This window comes from Scyliorhinus torazame, chromosome 16 (assembly GCF_047496885.1).
Source record: "Scyliorhinus torazame isolate Kashiwa2021f chromosome 16, sScyTor2.1, whole genome shotgun sequence".
NCBI classification, from domain to species: Eukaryota; Metazoa; Chordata; class Chondrichthyes; order Carcharhiniformes; family Scyliorhinidae; genus Scyliorhinus; species Scyliorhinus torazame.
In genome coordinates this window covers 50,037,685-50,063,344 of record NC_092722.1, presented here as the reverse complement: position 1 = coordinate 50,063,344, position 25,660 = coordinate 50,037,685, and the positions used below count along the sequence as shown (strand labels likewise).

The window sequence follows — 25,660 nt, the reverse complement described above, 5'->3', positions numbered from 1 at the left end:
CCTTTAGCTTCTTTAGGTGCGCAAATAGTCTTGCCCTCTTAATCGGCCCATTCAACCCTCTCACGTTCCACGTGATCAACCGGGTTGGGGGGCTCTTTACCTCCCCCACCCTCGTCGACTAGCCATCCCCTTTTTTAGACCAGCTCCTCACCCGGTTCCCACGCACCCGCTTATCCCCCGGACGGTGCCATTCCGTCCCGACCATCCCATCCCGTAACAGCTCCCCCTTCCCCTTAGCAGCAGCAACCCAGTTAACCCCCCCCCCCCCAGATCCCTCTCTAGCTTAGTTGCTCCCCCCATATTGCTTCCGGAAGTCAGCAAACTCTGGCTGACCTCGGCTTCCCCCGTTTATCCTTAGCCTCCCATTATGTGAAGCCCCCTCCTTCCTGCGCCCCCTTTTCCCGCCACAATTTCCATAGCGCGGGAACAAAGCCCGCGCTTCCCTCTCGGCCCCGCCCCTGATGGCGCAGCTCCCTCTCTCCTTCCCCACCGGCGCCCACATTTCTTCGTGTCCCCCCTCTTCGAGGGGAAAGAAAATTTTCCACCATCTGATTCAAAGTCCCTTGCCACCACCTCGCTACTTCATTTCAAACACTCTTTCTCAAATCTAGTCCAACTTCTCCTCTTCAATAAATGTCCACGCCTCCTCTGCCGTCTCGAAGTAGTGGTGTTTACCCTGGTGTGTAACCCACAGTCTTGCCGGCTGCAACATTCCGAATTTCACTTTCCTCTTGTGGAGCACCGACCGCCTTGGCCCGATTGAAACTCGCCCTCCTTCTCGCCACCTCCGCACTCCAATCCTGATACACGCGGATCACCGCGTTCTCCCACCTGCTGCTCCGTGTCTTTTTCGCCCATCTCAGGACCATCTCCCTGTCCTTGTAGCGGTGGAACCTCACCACTATTGCTCGAGGTATTTCTCCTGCCTTTGGTCTTCTCACGAGGACTCGGTACGCTCCCTCCACTTCCAGGGGGCCCGTCGGGGCCTCAGCTCCCATTAAGGTATGGTGCATCATGCTCACATACGCCCCAACGTCCGCTCCCTCTGCCCCTTCGGGAAGACCCAAGATTCTTAAGTTCTTCCTCCTCGAGCTATTTTCCAGGGCTTCCAGTCTCTCCATACACCTCTTATGCAGTACCTCGTGCGTCTCCGTCTTCACCACCAAGCCCTGTATCTCGTCCTCGTTTTCGGCAGCTTTTGCCTTCACTCCACGGAGCTCCATCTCTTGGGTCTTCTGCGCCTCCTTTAACCCCTCAATCGCCTGCAGCATCGGCGCCAGCACCTCCTTCTTGAGCTCCTCCACACATCGTCGGAGGAACTCCTGCTGTTCCAGGCCCCATACCAACTGGCCACCTTCCGCCGCCATCTTGCTTCTCACTTCCCTTCTTTGCCGCTGCTCCAGAGGATCCTCCACAATCTGGCCACTATTATCTCTTCTATCCATTCACATCCGGGGGGACTCCCTTCTATGTCGCCTCACAGTGGGTTTAGCCTTCGAAAATTGCCTTTGGGGCTCCCGATAAGAGCCCAAAAGTCCGTTAAAACGGGAGGTGCCGAAACGTGCGACTTAGCTGGTCATCACCGCACCCGGAAGTCCGGATCAATGCTTCCTGTAGCCCAAATTAACAAAATAGAAGAGGAACATCAGCAGCTCCTTTGGCCAGCCAAATAGAGCAATATGATGACCAGAAAAAGTTAAGCAAGGTTGATTAATTAGTGTTAGTGTGGCACATACCATTTTTTGTCGTTAGGTCTGAAACAGAATCGATTCATAGATGGTAAAAATTAAAAGAAATGTTTTTGGATTTGTTGAAATGAAATGAAAATGAAAATCGCTTATTGTCACGTGTAGGCTTCAAATGAAGTTACTGTGAAAAGCCCCTAGTCGCCACATTCCGGCGCCTGTTCGGGGATGCTGATGGAATTGAACCGTGCTGCTGGCCTGTCTTGGTCTGAATTAAAAGCCAGCTCTTTAGCCCTGTGCTAAACCACAATAATTTCAAAATAAATTATAGTTTCTGGATCAGTATTTGCGCCCTTAAGATATGAATCAGTTCAGCTTGCGAAAAATTGAATAATGAGGGCAGGGGACAGAGCCAAGCGATCTAACAACAAACAGATTAGATCAAAGCTCTGCAAGTCCTGCCACATCCAGTTGTGGAACAGGAATCTAAACAAACACCCCAATCTTAAATGATGGCAGACCCCAGCACGTCAGCACAAAGAACAAAGCTGAAGTGTTTTCAACTCTCTTCAGACAGGATTGCCAAGTGGATAATCTATTTTTGCTTCCTCCTGAAGTTCCCGTTACTGCAGATGCCAGTCTTCAGCCAGTTTGATTTGCTCCAAAAACAGCGACATGCTCTGGTTACAGCAAAGGCTCTGGGCCCCCTAAACATCTCAGCTATAGTGCTGAAGGATCTGTGCTTCAGAGCTAGCTACACACCCACTTATAATACAGCTACAATACTGGCACCTACCTGATGATGTGGAAAATTGTCCAGATATATCCTGTCCGCAAAAAGCAGGACAAATCTGATCCAGCCAATTACTGCCCTACCAATCAACTCTTAATCATCAGTAAAGTAATGGAAGGTGTCATTGACAATACTATCAAATAATATTTACTCAACAATAATTTGCTCACCAATGCTCTGAGTTCTGTTAGGACTATTCGGCTCCAGATGTAATTATAGCTTTGGCTCAAAGAGATGCAGTGAAAGTGGCCAGCCACTCTTTTATCAAGGGATAATTTGACCGACTGTGCTATCAAAGAGTCCGAGTAAAATTGATGTCAGAGGGAATAAGGGAGAAAATCTTCCATGGTCAGGAGTAATTTCCAGCACAAAGGAGGCCAATCATCTCAGCCTTGGACATTATTGAACGAGTTCCTCAGGGCAATGTTCTAGGCCAAACCGTATTCAGCTTCTTCACCAATCACCTTCTGACCTCAATCCACAAGAATCCCTGCATCATCACCCTACTTTGCTCCCATTTCAACCACAGTTACTGAAATTCTATCCACAATTTTGTCAACTCCAGACTCGACTATCCTAATTCTCTCCATCTCACCTCCTTTCTGACTTCCGTAACCTCTGTTCATCCAGAACTCTGCTGCTACACCTTAACCCGCACCAAATCTTCACTGACCTACATTGGCTCTCGTTTCCTCAAATTAAAGAAGTATTTTTTGTACAAATTCCTTCATGGTTTAGTCTTTCCCTTTCATTCCAAACCATTCTTATCAATTCAATTGCAAAACTCCACACTAGCCAGATTGTGTTACACCTCAGAATCAGTGTGAAAATGGAGTGTGACTTGTTGATACAGTTTGAAGAGTTGAGTGTTAATCTCAATCTCATCATCAGGGATAATATTAGCGTTGGTTTGAATTCCTATACATTACAGGCAACATTTCTTTGAACACATTTCTTCAGATGCAGTGCTGAAAACATCAATTTAAAAAAAAACTCAACAGGTATTTATATCTCAGCTTTCCACACAGCTGCAATTGTTATAAGGGAATTTCATAAGAATAAAAATCAAAGGACGTTCACAAAATCAAAATTAAACAAACTGCAATATGCAAATACAACATTTATTTTGATACATGTAAAGTCTAATTAGCAGGTACTGCAGCATGAACTCAATGAAAACTTTCCCTGCTTCCGTGCAGGTTTGAACATTTTAAAAGCCAGCATTCCACAAGGGCCTATTTAAAAACAAACCAATCTCACTAATCCATACAATCTACGTCTTATTGTATACTTGACAAAGTCAGATAATATAGCTTTTGAGGTCCATAGATGTAACAATTGGGTCAGAAAGAAATTTCAACCAACAGGCAGCAAACATAAGTTTGCCCATGTCTTTTGACCTGCGACTTAGCATTATTGAATTATTCATCTAGGTTTCTTATGACATTTATCCTTTTAAGTAATAAAGTCTATGGACTGGACTTCCACCTGATTTATAATTACAACTTCAGTGATATGAAGATGGCCTTTTAAATAAAATGAAAGCCCAAATAATGAAATCCGATTCCAGGAGTGAAAGACAGTGACTACTTCAAGTATCTTAATCAGCTTTTCAACTTAGTTTCAACGGCATATAAATCAGACTTTTCCAACTTTGCTAAGGAGCTGTCCAGAGTACCACATATTCTGATTTATGTGCTGTAATACAGTAAATACCAAAGAGCAAAAAAAAGACTAGTTCCTGGCTTTTATTTGTCAAGACAAAATATGATCTATTACCTGAATCTATAAAAAAAACACATGGGCACAAATCAAGTCAATGGAAATCTATGGTACATACCTGTCACTGGAATCAAGAACAAAAATGAATTATGCTGTTTTGTGTTTTTTATTTTTGTTCTGTGTCTGCCACATTAACGTAACTGTTGTTAAATTTATATTTTCCAATTTTAACAATTCATCAATCATACAATCCACTGTTCAAGACCTAACGTGAAAAATATGGACTATCGGATAAATAATTCAAACAAGCCAGTAACACAAGTATTTACAGTGCATGAGGAGAGAGTTGAGTGATGTTTCTAAAGTAATTACAATAGGTAGCATTATTGACAGTTTTTGTCAACAATTTCTTCTATGGATTTCAAACGCATCATTGCAGAAACTGGATAATATTCTAAACTATTTCTGCACATATGGTAGCAGTTTAGTCATTGAAATCCACGTATGCAGCCATCCTCAATTAGAACCTAAATTGATGCAACCTGGTAGTATCGACGAGCTGATAGGGGCAAAACTGCCAAGTTTTCATCATTTATTACTCCTGAGATCGAAAGGTTTGCATCATTAATGAACAAATAACGCAACTGAAGAACAAAAATTATTATACGTTTCGAATGGATCGTGAAATTCAATCTTTCTTAGACTCACCCCGTAGGCACGGCTGTAGCTCTCCCCAGCCATAGCAGTTAACTCTGTATCTAGCAAGTCTCTAGCCTTGTCAATGCACTACAACGGAAGAGGAAAAATATTAATTGTTTTATTGATATGTCCTCTAACAATATGCTGCTACTTTATCCTGGTAAACTAATTGAAAAGGCCACCTACTAGAGTTATTGTTAATATATTCTCTCTCCAAATTCCAACCCCGCCCCATCCAATAGCACTGATGCACAGAATGCAGAGTTCAGCTAAATAAGGGTATATCCATTTAAACCCCAAGTGATGCTTTTGTGACCAACAAGAAAAATGCCACCAAGTGGAATTCTTATGTCGTCTTTTCAGCAGAGGCTAGAAATGCAATTTCTGAAGAAGCCAAGTACGGAGTTGCTGATGCAAGTTTGAATAGGTATGGGGTACGGGGCAGCAATTCCATCAAGGTCCCAGCTATTCCCCTTTATGATTAGGTTATTCTGCAACATCATAAGAGGTCTGGTTTCAGGCAGCACGGTGGCCTAGTGGTTAGTACGGCTGCCTCAGGTGCTGAGGTCCCAGGTTCGACCCCGGCTCTGGGTCACTGTCCGTGTGGAGTTTGCACATTCTCCCCGTGTCTGCGTGGGTTTCGCCCTCACAACCCAAAAATGTGCAGAGTAGATGGATTGGCCACACTAAATTGCCCCTTAATTGGAAAAAATAATTGGGCAATCTAAATTTATATTTAAAAAAAAGAGGTCTGGTCTCAATTTATTTTTATAGAAAGGCACAAAGTAGTGGGTGTGTGCGTCAGTCTACACCGCTTGTAAACAAGAGTTAAAACGTCACATTGTTTCTTACATGCCCACAGTAGACAATCCCATTATTTCAGTAAGCTCCTGTTCATGTTTGTTCACTAAAGCTCAAGAAGTTCCCTTTATTCTTATTGATGGTGGGCACAAGCACATATTAGAAATAACAATTCTGCATTAACATATAGTCACAAATTTACACAACTACTCACAATCAAAGCTTATTTTCAAAACCAAATAAAATTAGATGTAAAACTAACAATTACTTTCTTGCTATCATCCTAGTTTTAAAGAAAAAAAAATATTCTTAGGTTAAAACAAGTTAATTTTAATTCAGGTGGAAAGCTAATTGTTAAATCTTAGTTTGTATATAGTCCACTTGTATATATATCGCTATACATTGTAAAACCGTATGTGGAAAAGCTTGCATATGTGACTCATCATTTCATATATACATGAACCTGCTAATTTAAACTGACAGCTACAGTTGGGGTTTTCAGGTTTCGCAAAGGTCATTTCCAAAAGCATTTGTCAGAAGGATAATGTCCCTTCTTAGGTGCCTTGGCAAATTCCTGAAGGGATTGTATTGCAAACTGATTAAAGTTGGGCTTAGCTGAACATCTGTATTGACTATATTTCACAAAAGTCCTTCAATTGTTTTTTGACAGCAATTGGCTCCCCACTTGAATACCAAGTTCAGGTACTGCTTAATATAACAAGCGGCAAACAGAGAAATTAATAGTAGTAACTAAAACTTATGAAGAAATAAATATAAATTAAACTTTAAAACAAGTATTCTATAGTACATAGCAAGGGGAGGGAAATATGCCAAACCAACAGCTGAAGAACATTATGAAGCAACACTGGAGTGGTTACAGCAAGTTCCAAGGAGGAGTACCCAGAATAAAGGGAGGTACAGGTAACACACATTAATAATACTGGACTGGAGATTATTGTATTTTAAAGCTTTGGTCAGATGTTAGTGATTTATTGAAGAGGTCAGGGGTCGCTGCAACTCAAGTTGACGACAGGAAGTAGGTCAGAGCAATCAGGCCTCAGTACGAGGCAAAAAACAGCTGGCAGTAAGCATGTTATGTCCCAGTGACATCATTTTAAAACCTCAAATGGCTGGTTTGGAGATGTGTTTCCAGCACGAGGCACTACCTTCCATGTGTGCTCACAATTAAGTATGAGTTTAGGAACCTAATCACAAACTCTTTTGCTGCCCTTAAGCCTTTAATCAAAATTTAATCAAATTACAAAATTTGTTCGAGTGAAGTTACTGGGGTGAAAAGGTAATGCTCTTAGACAGACAAATGAAGTGCCCAGAAGGTAAATCTGTCCACTTCCAGTAGATCTAAGAGGGGGTGGGGGATTTGAATGTTGAATATACAAAGCAGGCTCGTTAGCATTTGGAAGAAATTATAGTTTAATTTTTCAGTGGATACCCAAGACTAGAAGTTACTGATTAGTGGAATTTTAATGCTGGTGATAACCTCTAATTTTAAAATGAACCGCTTACACATCAGCTTTGATGAAGGACTTCCACCTGAAAGGTGAGGTGCTGATGGATGGGCAAGCAAATATTTCCCAATGAACAGCACCGATAAAAGAAAACACTCGCAATGGTTACAAAAGCAGACCAAACATAAGAACAATAGCCCACACACATGCATATGCTGAGAACTAGAAGGGCAAATGTTTCTACAGTTTAGCATAAATATGTGTTTTAGTGCTTTACAGAGGTTCATAGATGATAGAATTTACAGTGCAGGAGGCCATTCGGCCCATTGAGTCTGCACCGGCCCTTGGAAAAGGCACCCTAATTAAGCCCACACCTCCACCCTATCCCCATAACCCAGTAACCCCACTTTTGTGGACACTAAGGGCAATTTGGCATGGCCAATCCACCTAACCTGCACATCGTTTGGACAGTGGGAGGAAACCGGAGCACCCGGAGGGGTTACAAATAGTTAGGAGGTTACAGACAGATTGAAGACATTTTTGATCCTCCATAATATTTCTGAATGCATACTCAAAAAAAGACACACTTGCATGTACATTGTTTAAAATGTGTAGAAACCTTCATTTTAAGACATCTAGTTCGTAGAGCAAATTTGGAATTCTTAAGTATCTGAATATTTTGGCTTCTGTACAATCTTGATTGTTTCTGAATAATATACCCTGGCCCTTTCTTGTGGTTTATGATTGAAATGTATTAATGTGCATGTAAAAAAAGAAAAGCACTTATTATCCCTACTTGAAAGAACTTGCATTTATGTAAACACCTTTCACGACATTGCAAAGTCCCAAAGCACTTCACCACTTCAAATATAGTCACTTTGAATTGGTGAAGTCACTGTTGAAATGTAGGGAAACATAGCAGTCAGATTGCGCACAGTACTGACTTAAATGAGCAGAGAATGGACATTTTTGGTGGTGCCGATTTCGTGTATACTGTGGAACTATGGCTGGGCTGCGAAGACAGGTTTTCACATAAAAGACCAGGGCAAGGGTTTCTGTTAATTGCAGCTTTCTTTTCAGTGCAGTTCACCCAAAATCAACCAAACTCGTGCAGAAGACCTGGGATTTCAAATGTGCATTCAGTGAAAATCAAGTTTTTAATGATCTTTTGTGTTGGTTTAAAAAAATATTGTTAGAAAATCTAATCTGCCCACAAAACTAATCATATTAATTACTATTGCGTGCTTCCACTAATTGTGCTGATTTGCAAGACTTCATGGAAGCTTTTAAAACTGAGCCTTGTTTTTCGGGGCATGGACATGCATTGGCACATTTTAAAAGCTTAATATAACTTTTTTTTTTAATTACTAAGAAACTGAGAGCACTGTATAGCTGTACTCATCCAGGAAAATTAAAATTATTCCATTGTCCTCTTGTTCTTTGCATTGTAGATGGTGGGCAGGCTTTGGGGAGTGGGGAGTTCCTAGCTCCAAACTACCAATGTAGCCACAGTATTTATTTATTTATTTTAAAAAAATGTTTATTCAAAATTTTTCCAATAAATTTTTACAAAACACTCCAGAAAGGAAAGAAAATATACAAAAGAGAAATTAAAAGGGCATTACGCCAACACACAAAGCAACTTAATCCTCTAACCATTAAACTATCTAACAAACTAAGAACAAAAATGGGGAAAACACCCCTTACATAAACCAAAACAAGAACCCCCCCCCCCCCCCCCCCCCCCGGTTGCTGCTGCCATTGACCTCCACCTAACGTTCCACGATAAAGTCTAGGAACGGTTGCCACCGCCTGGAGAACCCCTGCACAGACCCTCTCAAGGCAAACTTTATCCTCTTCAACCTGAGAAACCCCGCCATGTCATTGATCCAAACCTCCACACTTGGGGGCTTCGCGTCCCTCCACATTAGTAAGATCCTTATCCGGGCTACCAAAGAGGCAAAGGCCAGGACTCCGGCCTCTTTCGGCTCCTGCACTCCCAGCTCGTCCTACACCCCAAATATTGCTATCCCCCAGCTCGGTTTTGCCCGAGTATCCAAGACTCTAGACATAGCCCTTGCGAAGCCCCTCCAAAACCCGTCAAGCGCCGGACAAGCCCAGAACATGTGGGCATGATTCGCTGGGCTCCCCGAACACCTCACACACCTGTCCTCTACCCCCAAAAACTTACACATCCTCGCCCCTGTCATATGCGCCCTGTGCACCACTTTAAACTGGATCAGGCTGAGCCTGGCACACGACGAAGAAGAATTAACCCTGCCCAGGGTGTCAGCCCACAGGCCCTCACCCAGCTCCTCCTCCCACTTGCCCTTCAGCTCCTCCACCGAGGCTTCCTTCGCCTCCTGCAGCTCCTGGTAAATCGCCAAGACCTTACCCTCTCCGACCCACACCCAAAATCACCCCGTCCTGTATCCTCCGGGCAGGCAGCAGCGGAAATTCCCCTACCTGCCTCCTCACAAACGCCCTGACCTGCATATACCTGAAGACATTTCCCGGGGGTAACCCAAATTTCTCCTCCAGCGCCCTCAGACTGGCAAAAGTCCCGTCAATGAATAGGTCCCCCAATCTCCACAGTATTTATATGGTTGGTCCTGTTAAGTTTCTGGTCATTGGTAATGATTCAGCAATGTGTCATACATTAGAAATATGCGCACTTAATTTATTTAGCAGTCAGGCTGAAATAGGATACTGCTGGACATTGTGTTTTGCTGGAAACTGCTTAAATTTCTCTAGAAACAAATCAGTGAAATAATTATTCTTACCCGATGACAGCCATGGTTAAATGAGGTTTCTGCAATAGTGGGAGAGCAACTGGATAGACACTTAAAACAAATAATCATATTTTAAATCTGGGTAAAGATCCTAATTTTGCTTGATTAATTAAGATGCCTGCAGAGATGTAACAGTTAATGAGCACGTGGAAGTAGAACAGAAATTACTTTAGTGAACAACCTTACGGTTCAATAGTCTAATAAGGAATTAGACCATTTTGGCTGGATAGACATTATGAATACCTCATTAACCAGCCTTACATTTAAAAAATAAATAAATTTAGAGTGCCCAATTATTTTTTTCCCAAATAAGGGGCAATTTAACGCGGCCAATTCACCAATCCTACATATTTTTGGGTTGTGGGGTGAGACCCACGCAGACACGGGGAGAATGTGCAAACTCCACACGGACAGTGACCCAGGACCAGGATCGAACCCGGGTCCTCGGCATCGTGAGGCAGCAGTGCTAACCACTGCACAACCGTGCCACAATTAACAAGCTTTACAAACAGCTATTGGCATAAGTAACTTATAGTCTGAACAACAGAGTCCCTGAAGGTAGTTGAAGGTCAGGAATGAGGTGGAATATAAAACCTGTCATGGGGTACAGCCTAGTGTCAGATAAGGAAAGAGAGTGTAAAGGCCTGATCGGTCAAGAACAGAAGGTACATGTGAAGTACGTGCAGAAGTTCATGACAGATGGATAATATTTTAAAATTAAAAAAAAAAAAATTTAGCGTACCCAATTAATTTTTCCAATTAAGGGGCAATTTAGTGTGGTCAATCCACCTAGCTTGCACATTTTTGGGTTGTGGGGGCGAAACCCACGCAAACACAGGGAGAATGTACAAACTCCACACGGGCAGTGACCCAGAACCGGGATCGAACCTGGGACCTCAGCGCCGTGAGGCTGCAGTGCTAACCCACTGCGCCAGCGGCTGCCCCAGATGGATAATATAAGGGTAGGATTTTATACCATGGTTTAGACAAAGAACTCAGCATTTAATAAACAAAACCTACATAAAGCAATAAGGTTCTGTCAATATTCCATCCAGTCTGATGTCTGAAAATGATTATAAAGTAAGAGATTTTAAGAGGCCTCAAGTGCAGCAGTCAATGGAGAGGAACTCTTAAGGGTAGATCAATGCTGACACTTGGGTAGTTTGAGAAGTTGTGAAGGCATGTGGCACTGAGAGGAACAGAGAAAGAAGGAGAAAAGAAGAACTGTTCACACATACCAGTCATTCTGCCTGACTTGGACCAGTACTCGCTACTTGTTACAGTCTATGTTTTGCTGTATAACTAGTGTGTTGTAGCCCACCTTAAAGTCTGGCTAAACTAAACATACCCACCATATTTGGTTCAGTCAATCCTAATTGATTAGATAGTTAATAACAAATTGTATGTAAATTAAATTAACAAATTAAAAAGATTAGAATGACTAAAAATGATAATGTTGTTGAATACGAGTGGTTAGATTATTTTTTGTTCTGATCAGCTGAACAAATTTCTGTTAAAGTGACACATACCTGCTGGGCTAATGAGAACAGGTCCTGATGCAATGCTAGCACAGCTCTGTAGAATGCGCCATCGTGAGTGTCTCTTGGAATCATACAAGCATACTCCTCCATACTGTCCCAGTGACCTGTCAGTAAATACACAATCAGCACTGCATGTCAAATTATACACATTTGACTCAGCATAAGCTGTTATCTGAGGAAGCTTGATTGGTTAAATTCCTAGTTGCGTTATATCCTACATTTGTTTGGTTAAGCAAAATTAATTTTACTTTTGTTATAATAAAAACAGAAAATTTTGGAAATAGTCAACAAGTCTGTCAGCATCTGTGAAGAGACAAACAGAGGGTCGAGGCAGACTCGATGGGCCAAATGGCCTCCTTTTGCACTGTAGGAAATCTATAACTGACATGGTCCCATCAAAAATGTGGACAGGCTAATTTTGTACATACGCAGGGAGACTTTGGTCAATGAATATTCTCATGTTTCAGGTCGATGACCTTTGATCAGATTGTCCACTTTTGTTGCACTGTTTTATTTTTGTTATACTACTCCTCAAAAGTGCAACAGCCAAGTCAATTATTTTCTATTGTGGTTGGACAAGTGCTTTAACTTGTCCTACATCAAATCCCCAAAAGTACACTTACTTTGATTTGTTAGGTACTGTTATGATGCATAGGTTTCAGAAAAATGCAGTTCCCTGTCAGAATCCGAGCGACCACAGATCCCTTGCCTTAATTATAGTTCATAGAATTCTAGTTTGCATTTGGTTTCTTTTTAAATGATGTCCAGTTTTCAAATGGAAAATGCAAGGCTCTAAACAGCTTTGTTTTTTTCTGCCGCTTTCTTCTTCCTATTGTCTATAAATCCTACTCACATTCATTATTTTCCCTCTGTAGTTTATATTTCCATAGAAATGGTTGTAAGATTTACTTACCAAGTTTTTCCTCTTGGGTCTCACTGCCCATTTGGAAATTGGCAGCAAAATTTAAAAAATGGACTTTCAATGGTTTAAAAAAAAATCTTCAGAGCTGTTTTCAAGTCAAGTGAATATTTAGACATTGTTGAAGAGGACGGCATGGTGGCTAGCACTGCTGCCTCTCAGCACCAGGGACCCGGGTTCAATTCCAACCTTGGGTGACTGTGTAGAGTTTTGTATGTTCTCCCCATGTCTGTGTGGGTTTCCTCCAGGTGCTCCGATTTCCTCCCACAGTCCAAAGATGTGGAGGTTAGGTAGACAGGCCATGCTAAATTGCCCCTTAGATGTCCAAAGATTTGGGCTTATGGGGTCACGAAGATAGGGCGGGGGTGTGGGTCTAGATAGGGTGCTCTTTCAGAGGGTCGGTGCAGACTCGATGGGCCAAATGGCCTCCTTCTGCACTGTCGGAGTTCTGTGATTCTATGATTGACATGGTACCATCAAAAATGTGGACAAGCCAATCTTGTACATACACAGGGAGACTTTGGTCAATGAATATTCTCTACAATAGGACCTGGACAAGTAAGGCTGTAACTGGAAGGGTTAAAATAAACAGAGTATTATGTTAATATTTTCAAATTCTACTTATTTAGGTTGACTAAAATATATTGAAACTATAAATGTGAAAATAAAGGTTTTTCCAATTATGACATTTCACAAAACAGGAGCTATTTTACTCACTTTACCCTGGCAACAGTAAAAGGAAAACTTAGAACCTGAAGAATGAATATTTTTCTGTAATTTTAGCAAGCAGCATGATACTCTAGTCTGGAGCCTGACAGCTGCTAATGGTCTCTCCGGAGTAATCAATGGCAGCTCTCAGCGAGTGAAAAATATCCAATCTGGGGTTGTTTTTACGGTGTAGTGAAAACAAATGAGTGGTAGTAACTTCATAATACATCATGTACTATACATCAAAAGCAGGGGAGTTTGGAATCTGTAACAGCAAAATTACTAAAGGTTTCCACTGCATCTAGACTCATTACTTTTGGTTTTCAATTTTCCCTTTTTCAAAAAATGCTCTGTAGTCAAAATATACAAGTCACGCATTATTTATTTTTGAGGGCTTTAAATTCCTTCCTTTTCGCCTACAATCCTCATTCATTTGCCTGGACCACCCACGATATAGCAGCCAATGCAAAGTGAGTAAATTAAATCCTAAATCTTCACAAATCAGAACCTAGCAGTTGTGTGACAATAGCTAGCAATTGTGACAAGGACTTCTCTACTCCTCCACTCCCACAGAACTGCAGTTGAGATTGGCAATTCAACAGTGACAGAAGAAATAAAAGGTTTTTTCAATTATGACATTTCACAAAACAGGAGCCATTTTACTCATATTTCACCCTGGCAACAGTAAAAGGAAAACTTAGAACCTGAAGAATGAATCTTTTTCACCACTCTGTGGTGCCTCACGCTGGTGCAGTAATGCACTGCACTGTCCCCACAAGATTTTGGTTATTCTGTCAAACTGCCTTGTATTATGATTATAGGTTGCAATCCAAAATAGAACTGCGCGAATTTCAGACTACAAAGAATTGCCGTTCATGAGAAAATATCAAGGAACACTACTGAACAAGGAGATGTGGAGTCAGGCAACAAATATTTCAGCCCAAATTGTCCCTTGGCCCAATGTACCTTTTGATTTTAACTTTACTGAAAGAGTTGTTTGAATGTGGAACTTGCTACTACAGGAATAGCTGAGGCAAACAGCATAAACATAATGAAGGGGCAGCTGGCTAAGTATATGAGGGAGAAGGGAGTAAAAGTTGTGCTGATAGAATGAGATAAAGTAGAACGGAGGCTTGTGTGAAATATAATCATCAGCATTGACCATTTGGGCCAAATGGGTTGCATCAATGCTGCAATTTGTATGCAATCCGATGTAACAATTAGGTAGAGGTCGACATTTAATAGCAAACCACAATAAATAAAGATCAACTTAAAATGAGCATACAAAACTACAGATAATTAAATGTAGGTCACAATACACATTGACTTTACTTTGTTAGCTCAGCACTCAACTCTTTGGTGCTTGTCTTCGAGAAATGTCATATTGATGAGGCATCACAATAGTTGATCCTTGCACAATGCAAGGTCTCTTCAACAGATTGATGGACTGTATTTTTGTTAAAGTACACACATACTAAAAAGGGCTAACAATTTAAAGCTTAAGAGTCAAATTTATTCTCTCTCACACACACATATACAAAATCCACTTTGTGTAAAAATACATCTTGCACATAAGAGAAAAAAATCCCAGAACAAGTTGGCAAAAGTAGCAAAATGAAATGGAGGTGCCAATGCCAAATGCACACTATCCCCTTTGATAGTTGAAGATAATCACATACCTAGTCCCCATGCAGCTGCAGCTGCCATTCTCGCCATTTTTGCTTGCGTGTCTTCACACACCATTGTCCATTTTTCACAACACTGCTGATGGAGCTGTCCCCTGAAAGAACAGGTGCAGCAAGTTTAGACAGCTGAAATACCCATCTATTTTTTTTGAACCATTGAATACTATTGATTTGTATGTTGGTTCTGTTTTTGCAACAAATTCACTGATATAATGAGTCCATTGTTGCACATATGGGTGCAGTGGTGTTACACTCTTTACGACTGCTGAGGTCGATGATGGTCATTGAGTGACTGAATTGGCAAATGTGCCTTGAGGTACCAATCTTGCCCAGAAGCAGTTAAGTTGCGTTGTAATACATCATAGAGGAGGAATTACCTACCGTGGAAAGAGGGGTGTTCTCATTATTCTTCTACCAATATCCATCCTCTATATATCTTGGAACTATAGCCTAGCTTGATGGGTTTGAAAGTTTTGTTGAGCATGCATATTAAAGCACCATCTGGAAATTGTTGATATGTGGTGATGTAGTCTTTCTTCTATTCTCACACACTGCATGAGGCTGCATGAGTTGTACCATTGTCAGTTTGTTTTGACCTATAGCTAAACTAAAACTATACATGTAACTTTAATCTGCTCTTCAAAATACATTTATGGACACAAAGAGATAGAGGGGGCGGGACTGTGGTGGGTGGAAGATGCATTATATTTAAGAAAATCCTAGAAGTGGGAAATCTTATCCTTTTGCTTCCTTCTGAAACCTCTGCACATCATCAGAGTATAACACATTTCTAAAGGTTTAGGAGCATGAAAACCATGTGCTTAATAAATGTGGAGTTGAAATTAATTGTGTGGCCCAGACATTAGCTGGGATTCAACAATGGTGGTAAAAATAAGTTCCCCACCCTCAGCATGGCAAGAGTCATAGAAGACCGCTTTAACATTGTCTAGCTGCAGCCAAAGCAGTATACTATCCTGTAATATGCCCTGGAAATGACCTAGAGCAGGCTACAATCAATTGCTGTGCCAGAATTTGCCATCAGCCTAGTTCAACCGCAGGCAGATGCTCCATCCACTCAGGGATGTATTTATGGCTACTGTTGACTGCTTGGAATGGTGTCAAAGTGGATTCCTTCCTGGTCACTATATGTAGTTCAGGGCAAACACGCAGATGAGTACCATGAACAGATACAAAGGGAGAAAAGTCTTGCACCGAGCTGTTCAGAACAACGTTCTGCACGTTCTCCCAGTGTCTGCGTGGATTTCCTCCGGGTGCTCTGCTTTCCTCCAAAGATGTGCAGGTTAGGTGGATTGGCCATTGTCAACGCACAGGGTTACGGGGATATGGCGGGAGAGTGTGCCTAGGTATAGTGCTCTTTCAGAGGGCAGATTTGTTGGGCCGATTCGTTCAGCACTGTAAGGATTCAATGAATGTCTCTTGCTTGGCTTTTTAGATAAACTACAATTCCCAGATCTTAAACCATATTGAGCATTTGCTTAAGAGTTCAACCAGCAGGCATTTTCTTCACATCTATATGCAACACTGAAGGAAATAACAACTTTCACGAGGACAGTTCCATGAGGATATTTTTTTCTCCTTATCAAAGTAAATGCACTCCTACAATGTACAGAATGAAGATAGCATTCCAAGGTAATAATGCATTAATAAACAGCTCTAAACCCACATTCCTTTACATACATTCTGTATATTAATTAAATTGCATACACAATACTTCACTGGTTTTATATTCGTCTGGCAATTAGTGTCAAATGAATGGCACAAGCTAATCATTACACTTCACTTGTCCACAGACCTTCTGTATGTTTTCCCCTGCAACTTGTGGTTATTAGAAATCCATTTCAGCACAGCACCTGCTCCAGTGGATCTGGAACCTGTGTGAACAGAACAAGCAATCTGGACCAGATTGAAGATTTTTTCCTGAGGCATGTAGGATGTGTAAGTTAGAATATTTAATTTAATGTCAAATCATGTTCTGAAATTGAAATTGAGAGGGAAGAAAGATGATATTGAGAGAGATAAAAGAGTCTCAGGAAAAGTAAAATCATGTTTTTTTTAATCCTTAGCAACAATAATTCTTCAAGTCTGAAAGAATGTGACTACGCACTTAGAAAAGTTTTCACAGCCAGAGTATTTGGCATTATTTAAACTTATCATATGTTGTTAAACTTGCACTTGAATAGACATGTCCCAACTATTTCTCGTATATTTAGTGGCTGGATATCTAGTGAGCACTGAAAATTCATATCCTTCCATGTGTGTGAATGCTTAGACTATTGGAAAGATACCATTATATTGAAGCTTTTGGAGGAATAAAGTAAATCAAAGCAACTTGCTGATTTCCACATTTAACTGAACAATCAGGGACAGTGGATATTGTCTGGTTTACTCCTCAATAATGGACAGCACTGACTGCCTCATTGTTATTCTATCTCAATGTATAGGTCCATGTCTACATCTTGTTTTGTTTGAAAATAAAAAAATTGAATTCAGTAATTTTGGCGACGAATCTTCACATAACAAAAACAAGTTGGGATATATGCACTTCTGGGGCAAAATGCTCCCCCAACAGCGGGATGCCCGCCGACTGGCGCCAAAGCCGGCGCCAATCAGACGGGCATCGCGCCGGCCCAAAGGTGCGGAAGGCTCCGCATCTTTGGCGGCCTAGCCCCAACATTGAGGGGCTAGGCCGACGCCGGAGGGATTTCCGCCCCGCCAGCTGGCGGAAATGGCGTTTGTTGCCCCGCCAGCTGGCGCGGAAATGCGGCGCATGCGCGGGAGCGTCAGCGGCCGCTGTCAGTTTCCCAGCGCATGCGCGGGAGCGTCAGCGGCCGCTGTCAGTTTCCCGCGCATGCGCAGTGGGGAGAGTCTCTTCCGCCTCCGCCATGGTGGAGGCCGTAGCGGAGGCGGAAGGGAAAGAGTGCCCCCACGGCACAGGCCCGCCCGCGGATCGGTGGGCCCCGATCGCGGGCCAGGCCACCGTGGGGGCACCCCCGGGGTCAGATCGCCCCGCGCCCCCCCCCCCCCCCCCAGGACCCCGGAGCCCGCCCGCGCCGCCTGGTCCCGCCGGTAAATACCAGGTTTGATTTACGTCGGCGGGACAGGCAATTCCTGGGCGGGACTTCGGCCCATCTGGGCCGGAGAATCCAGCGGGGGGTCCCGCCAACCGGCGCGGCCGGATTCCCGCCCCCGCCCAATCTCCGGGAGCGGAGACTTCGGCGGGGGCGGGATTCACGGCGGCCAACAGCCATTCTCTGACCCGGCGGGGGGGTCGGAGAATGACGCCCCTGATCTTCACCAACTATTATTATTATATCTGCATCAACAAGATGAATGTAGACTGGGTTCACGCAATCAAAAATGTCCCTCTAAAGGTCTAGGAATTCATTTTTGACCAGTGCTTAATTGGTGTTCTCAACTTAGTCCAGAAAACATGCAATAAAAACATAATTTAACATGGATTAAAAGATTAAGTAGAAAATCAATGCCAGGACCCACAGGTGATGGCATCGAGTATGAATTAAACATGTCACCAATTTAGATTTGGCATTGCCTCTGATTAGTTTTAGGAGACTCATTTTCCCTTGTGGAAACAGATGGCTGCTGACTGAAAGCAGTGCCTCAGAGTTCGATGCAAATTTTTATTGACAGTAAAATCAAACTGCAGTCATTTTAATTTTACACATCAAAACAAATCAAAAATAAGAGGCTCCGTAATATTGCGCCAGAAACACCTGCGGCATTTCATCACCGTATGACATACTCTTGGTAGAGTTACAACAATTTCTAACATGTACAGATGATCAGATTAAACATGGGCCTCCCATGAAAACTCATGAAAGATAGACAAATGCATCATTTATGCTACATTTTGCAAAGAAACTACTCAGCAAGGTCAAATGAAATGCTACGAGTTACCTCTGGGCAATTTTGTTTGTGCTCATAGTAAACTAAGAACATTAACCATGCTGGAAATTTAGAACAAACCATATTAAAAAGTCTTGGTGGTAATTGGAATTAACTCATATAGTGCATATTATAGATATGGAACGGTTCAGATGGCCTGCAGCCGAAGGGCAGCGTCATTGGACTAGATAACACATCGGAATGGGGATATGAGTAGTTATGGCTATGAGACACAGGAATTTTAAACCTTGAACAAATACAACAGGGTGACAATACACTTCTATCAGAATCACTAAATAGAACATTTGGCCTAATCAGTATTGGAACAGTTAAATAATTAATTATCTTCTCTATTTTTAATTTAAAACTCAGAAACTAAACCTTGTAATTTCCATACAAGCATGGAAATTCCAAAGAAAATGGTGAGGAGGTTTAGCTATCCACTTACCTCCTCCTGGGGCTTTTCACAGTAACTTCATTGCAGTGTTAATGTAAGCCTACTTGTGACAATAAAGATTATTATTATTCAGGTTCTCTCTTATTTCTCCTGCCCTCAAAGTGATAGATTTTGTGGCTGCAGGAAGTCCTTTGCGACCTGATTCTGACCCCCATTCAACAATTTTGGAGCTGAACCGTCCCATAACAAAAATTAATGTGAAACATACTGCCTTAATCTTAAAGTGAACAGAAATAAAAGCAAATTACTGCGGATGCTGGAATCTGAAACCAAAGAGAAAATGCTGGAAAATCTCAGCAGGTATGGCAGCATCTGTAGGGAGAGAAAAGAGCTAACTTTTCGAGTCCAGATGACTCATTGTCAAAGCTCAACATTATAGAGAACAATATTATCCCTGGCATTTGGTAAGGAGTTTTGAAAAACTACACGTTTTTTTATGCTGAGAACATTTATGTAGAACGTGCAACTACACTGGAAGTCAAATGCTATTGATTGGTTTAAAAATAAATTGAGAAATTAAGATGAAGAGAATAGTATGGGACGCCAAGTTGGAAAAGAGATGGCGAAAAGTTCAACTAAAAGCAGTTACTGTAAGGTAATTCCACATTTCAGCTTAAAAGCTTTTACTCATTGGAAGGTGGGAACAGTGTGGAAGGTAAAGAGTTTCACTGTTTTGATAATAATAATCGCTTATTGTCACAAGTAGGCTTCAATTAAGTTACTGTGAAAAGTCACAGTATCACCACATTCCGCCGCCTGTTCGGGGAGGCTGGTACGGGAATTGAACCTGCGCTGCTGGCCTTGTTCTGCATTACAAGCCAGTGGTTTAGCACAGTTGAGACCTATTCTGCCCCTTCCTACTTTCTATTATTATTTTCCAAGACATTCCAAGAGGGGCTGGTTTAGCACAATGGGCCTCCCTTCCCGGCGCCAACTGGGCGCCGCGCCAACCCGCAAGGGACTTCCTTAACGCGCCAGCCCCGACGCAACATGGCGTGGGGGTTCAGGGGCCGGCCGCGTAATAAAATAGGGCCGGGGCTGGAGAGGCCGGCTCACCGATTGGTGGGCCCCGATCGCTGGCCAGACCCCACCGGAGGCCCCCCCTGGTGAAGAAGCGCTTTTCCCCGCCCCACAGGCCGCCCCCCCGACCCTATGCGCAGAGTTCCCGCCAGATGCGAGCAGGTGTGAACGGCGGCGGCGGGACTCTGCCGTTTCCTCGCGGCCGCTCGGCCCATCGGCGGCCCGCGACACGCCAAACGCGCCGGCGCAAATGGCACCGATTCTTCTCTCCTCAGAGAATCTCCTGCCGGCGCCGCGGGAAAAAATGGCGCGAACGACGATTCTCCCATACGGCGCGGCATGGGAGAATCCCGCCCATAGGGTGAGATCTTCCGGCTGTTTATGCCAGTGGGACCTTCCAGTCTTGCCGACAGCGCACCCCACCGCAGGTTTCCTGGCATGGAGTAGATTCAATGGGAAATCCCATTGAAAGTGGCGAACCGGGCAGGGAAACACACCTCGTGAGGGGAGGCCGGGAATCTCACCCATAAAATCATTTTTTAAAGTATGTTGCCGTCAGCTTAAGTTAAGTTCTAGCCTTGAATGGCATGGCACACGGAGTAGAACTTAGCAGGCAAGTTATGACAAAAGGTTATTGAACTGTTTCTCTCTCTGCAGATGCTGCCTGACCTGTTGAGCATTTCCAGCAATTTTTGTTTTGATTTCATGTTTTCAACATCCTCAGTATTTTACTAATGCATGCCTACTCTCACGTATGCCTGTTGTTTCTAGACATTCATTACCAGCTGTCCGCACATGGGTCATTCAAAAGGCACTATTACTAGCAGCGCGGTTTGATTTTCACTCCTTTGAGAAACCAAAATCATGTCAAGCAACTCTCGGTCAACAGGCAGCATGAGCAATGGCCCTTAGTCAAGGCTCGTTTGTAGAAGGTCCAGCAGCTGGCAAGACACTCATAAACACTTACTGAAACAGCAGAAATGTGTTTTCACATGTGGTCATCCTAAAATAAATTGTTCTGGGAGCTGAAAGTAGAACATGAGGCATGGCAATTCTTAGAGAGAAGGGTGAGATCATTGATGTGGGACAAGGAGGAAATGAACAATAATGAAGAACCAAGTGTGTGTTACAGATTAGATTGCCAGTGGTCTGATTCCAATGTAAACATTTTCCCAAAGTAATTGAGCATTATGTAGTGCAATGGAACCTGTTAGATGCATAATGTTCTGATGATTTTCAAGCTTGAAAAGCAAATGGTACCACAAATTAGTAGAAAAATGAAAGCAGCAATCTGATGTGGTCAAAGTTACAATATCTCTTAAATTGCTGTCTATTAGCAGTTTTCATAAGCATACCAGTTTATTTCACATTGCAATACAGGCGTCAAACTGATTAAGCTCATTTCTATTTTCAGTGAACATACTGAAACATCACAATCATACAATTCCCACTGCAAAATTTCCTAACAGCGATATTCAAAATCAAAGTAAATGCTATGGCCAGAGACAGTAACTAATCAAGTTAAATTACTTTTTCTTTTATATGTGCTTTTGGGAGAATGGATTTGGGAATGCATTGTCAACTTGCTCCATTTTACCCTGGAAGTGGCTTATAATATGCAAAGTGCCTGCTTTGTCCTATAATCAGGTTGATGGTTTTGAACAACGTATGAGCTAAATGCGGTACCTATGACGAGGAAATCTAGTATTGTGGAGTTTCCATTCTGTGATTCTATAATTTAAAAAAAATTAAAAATGATAGTTTTCATTTGACAGTTACTGGTCTGAGAATATTCATTTCCCTAGAGCACAGAAATCAAGTAAAGAACCAAAGAATGCCAAATAAAGGCACAACTTCAGATGGAATACCAGCTGGTTATTTAATGCATGCTCTAAACATCATGAGAGAATAGTTTTGCTCAAATTGAGCCAACTCTACAGGTTCAAGCTATTTAAAACTGCAATCCAGGCAGTAAGGTCATAATTTGCTAAAATAGGCAAGTTTTATTTTTTATTATACATAATTGACACATTTGGAACAGGAAAGGTACTGAGAAACATAATTAGATGACAGCTTTTACAGGCTCGAACACCTTAAAATGGCAAAAACTGACCTATGGGGACACAGATTTTGAAAAATTTAAATTTACACAAACTTAAAATTCTTGCCTGTTTCTGTATGTCCCTCTGTGGCTTTATTCCTCCAATTCTGTAACCTCTACCTCAGAAATCCCCAGTGAACTGACTGTTCCTCTAACTCTGGTCCCTTGGGCATTTTCCTCCTTTGCTTCACCATTGAAAACCATGGCTTAACTACATAAATTCCACTTTCGGGAATTTTAACTCTCAATCCTCCACTCCTCCAACTTGTTTTTTCTGCTGAAAACAACCTCATTGATCAAGTTGTTGATCACTCCTTTTACCCATACTAAATGCTTCTTCTTTGGTTTGACATCCATTTTCCTCAGCCTCAATAAAACTGTTAATTTCAATTTTTTGCCTGAGATGTTCTTTGTTGACAGACAACAAACAGTGAGATTGAAACAGTTTTTTGGATGCTATTTAAGTCACTGGTCATGCCTCTTTCTGTAGATAATGCAACCTTGATTTTATTCTTGTAACTTTGGAGTTCATCATCAAGCCAAGGTCATTGAAATTGCCCACTGCCTCTGTCTCAGTGTTTCCAATCGTGACTTTTCCATTGCCTCATTGATGTGTAGTCAAAAAGACTAGCTGTATCTTTTGACTAGGCCTGCCAGTCTTTAGCTCATCCTTTGTTCTGGCTGTCTGTATGGTGTCATTTGCATACCTCAGATTATATACACTACAACAGACGAAGATTTTTTTTTTTTGCTTTTTGTAAACATAAATTTAGAGCACCCAATTATCTTTTTCCAATTAAAGGGCAATTTAGCGTGACCAATCCACTTATCATGCACATCTTTGGGTTGTTGGGGTGAAACCCACGCAGACACGGGGAGAATGTGCAAACTCCATACAGACAGTGACCCAGGGCCAGGATCGAACCCGGGTCCTCAGCGCATAGGTAGCAGTGCTAACCACTGTGCCACCCTTACAACCTACTAAGATGCAACCACATCTCTCTGGTGACTGTTCCTGCACTATCCTCATTATCTTCTCTTCCGCAGCATTGAACTATATGGGCTCTTGCGATAACCACACAATATGTTTGGATACATCAATATATAATTGTCTTCCATAGAGCATCATTCTGGATAATGTCAAAAGCTTTGGCATTATCTATGAAAATGAAGCAAAGCTGGGCTTCCTGCTTATTTTCATATGATAATAATCTTTATTAGTGTCACAAATAGGCTTACATTAACACTGCAATGAAGTTACTGTGAAAATCTCCTCGTTGCCATACTCCAGCACCTGTTCGGGTACATTGAGGGAGACGTCAGAATGTCCTATTCACCGGACAAGCACGTCTTTCAGGACTTGTGGGAGGAAATCGGAGCATCCGGAGGAAACCCACGCAGACATGGGGAGAACGTGCAGACTCTGCACAGTGACCCAATCCGGGAATCGAACCAGGGCCCCTGGCGATGTGAAGCAACAGTGCTAACCACTGTGCTACTTGTCATGTTGGGTGTTCCGATACACAAATGATCTAACACGGTTGTAGATGGTACAACTCTGTTTTATTGTCTTAAACAATAACACTAATAACTGCCGGCTAAGGTTCGTGCTTCACCAGCTAACCTGTGGACCCAGCCCTTTCACTATCTTGGTGAGGAACTCAGCACATGGTGTATGTCTGAGTTGCACGCTGCGAGCTCTGTGCTCTGAGCTATCTCCTGGTAGAATGAGCGGGAACTATGGTATTCCCTGTTTTATAGTGCGTGTGCTCTCACTGGTGATTGGCTGCGATGTGGAGTGTGTGTTGGTTGGTCCAACTACCTGTCCATCAGTGTGTGTGTGATTGCACCATGATATGCTAATGTGGATATCATGACACTACTGTGCTGCCCGAAGCCAAACTGTTTCTCTGTCACTTCTCTGTTCACACAGAATGTGATCAAGTAGTACTTTAGATGCATGACTTATGAGACTTGGCATACAATATCTTGGACAGTCCTGTGTGCTTGCTTTCTTGGGCATTGTGGCCATCACAGATAAAGTCCACTTGCAAGGCCATTCAAATGTTGTCCAAAACTCATCAATAATTTATTTCACTGTATCTACTACTACTGTTTGACCTCCTGTTTTGTTGCTTCTGCTGGTTTCTAATTTTGTCCTTCTGCCTTTCAACTCTTGATGTTCGTTGTAACTTTTCCTCCTCCCTCTTTCCCAGAGCACCTCAGGTACTAGGGCTTCTTTGAACTTCCAATCTTCATCGCTCATCTTTTCTGTTTCAACTTCCTGCAATAATATCCCCATGTCAGCCTGATCTTGGCTTTATCGCATAATAAGTCTCCGTTTTCATCCTAGATACCTATATCTGAGTTTACATACTTCTTTCCAGATAGGACTAGTAAGTATACTTCTTCCGCAGCTTCCTCATAATTACATAATGTGAAAACCATCAATAACTTGAGTTAGGTTTTTTTGTGATAAGTCAGGCTACTGATTTAAAGTTTACATGGGAAAATGAATATTATGGGACTAAGATTGCCAAGATAAAATAAAGTAAACTTAAAATGGTGTCCAATAAGTCCAAAGGCAACCATTTTGCCTATATCCCACTTGTCAAGATTGCACGTTTCATTGAATGGAACTGAAGTTCAAAGATTTTGTCCCCCACATCCAAAACCATTCCTTCCCCAACTCCAACTAAATTCCTCTGAACAGGTTACAATTCCATTTGGAGCACCAAAACAGCCGTGAACAATATCACAAATTACATTCCACATGATTGCAACCATGTGCATTAATCTTCCAATATTTACCTGTAGTCTTTGATACAATGAGCTTCACTTTCTTCTCTGCCACTTCTCCTCCATTTTATGGCTCAATGAGACTCCAAAGCAATAAAGGCCCCGTTCAACACTCCCCTCACTTGCATTCATTCTTAGCTATCTGAGAAGGGCTGGAGATTCGTTAACAATGACTGTTCTTCACTGTTACCTTTACCATCCTCATTCAGTTCGCATCTACATGCTGCCTCTTGGCAACATCATCCACAGACCACGGTTAGATTTCACATTTAAGAAACTCAACTGGACCACATTAATGCTGTGACTATTGGAGTTGTTCAGCAGCTCTGGAACGACTATGCTGGAGCTGTTCATTATTTTAAGTTTGGGTTAATACCAAAGGTTTTACTTGAAACGCACAAGTATAATGTCACAACTGCACCAACCTGTTTCAACAATATCATGTTGTTGAAAGGCCTGTGCATGGCAATATCCTAGAGGTTGTGGGGATTCTCAACTCCCAGATGATAAGTTATTTCCTCCAAAAGGCCACAAAGGTCATTGTAGAA

General features: G+C 42.2%; 1 protein-coding gene across 4 annotated transcripts in view; it reads right to left on the bottom strand.

Moving 5' to 3' along the window:
• mtor (mechanistic target of rapamycin kinase) overlaps window positions 1-25,660 on the bottom strand; it is a 436,061-nt gene that overhangs the window by 143,126 nt on the left and 267,275 nt on the right. For all 4 annotated transcript variants that reach the window (XM_072478465.1, XM_072478464.1, XM_072478466.1 and 1 more), the window contains 3 exons: window positions 14,806-14,906; window positions 11,488-11,603; window positions 4,909-4,986 (listed from right to left, as the gene is read on the bottom strand). In XM_072478465.1, coding sequence (XP_072334566.1) covers window positions 4,909-4,986; window positions 11,488-11,603; window positions 14,806-14,906 — 295 coding nt within the window. The remainder of the gene's footprint in view (window positions 1-4,908; window positions 4,987-11,487; window positions 11,604-14,805; window positions 14,907-25,660) is intronic.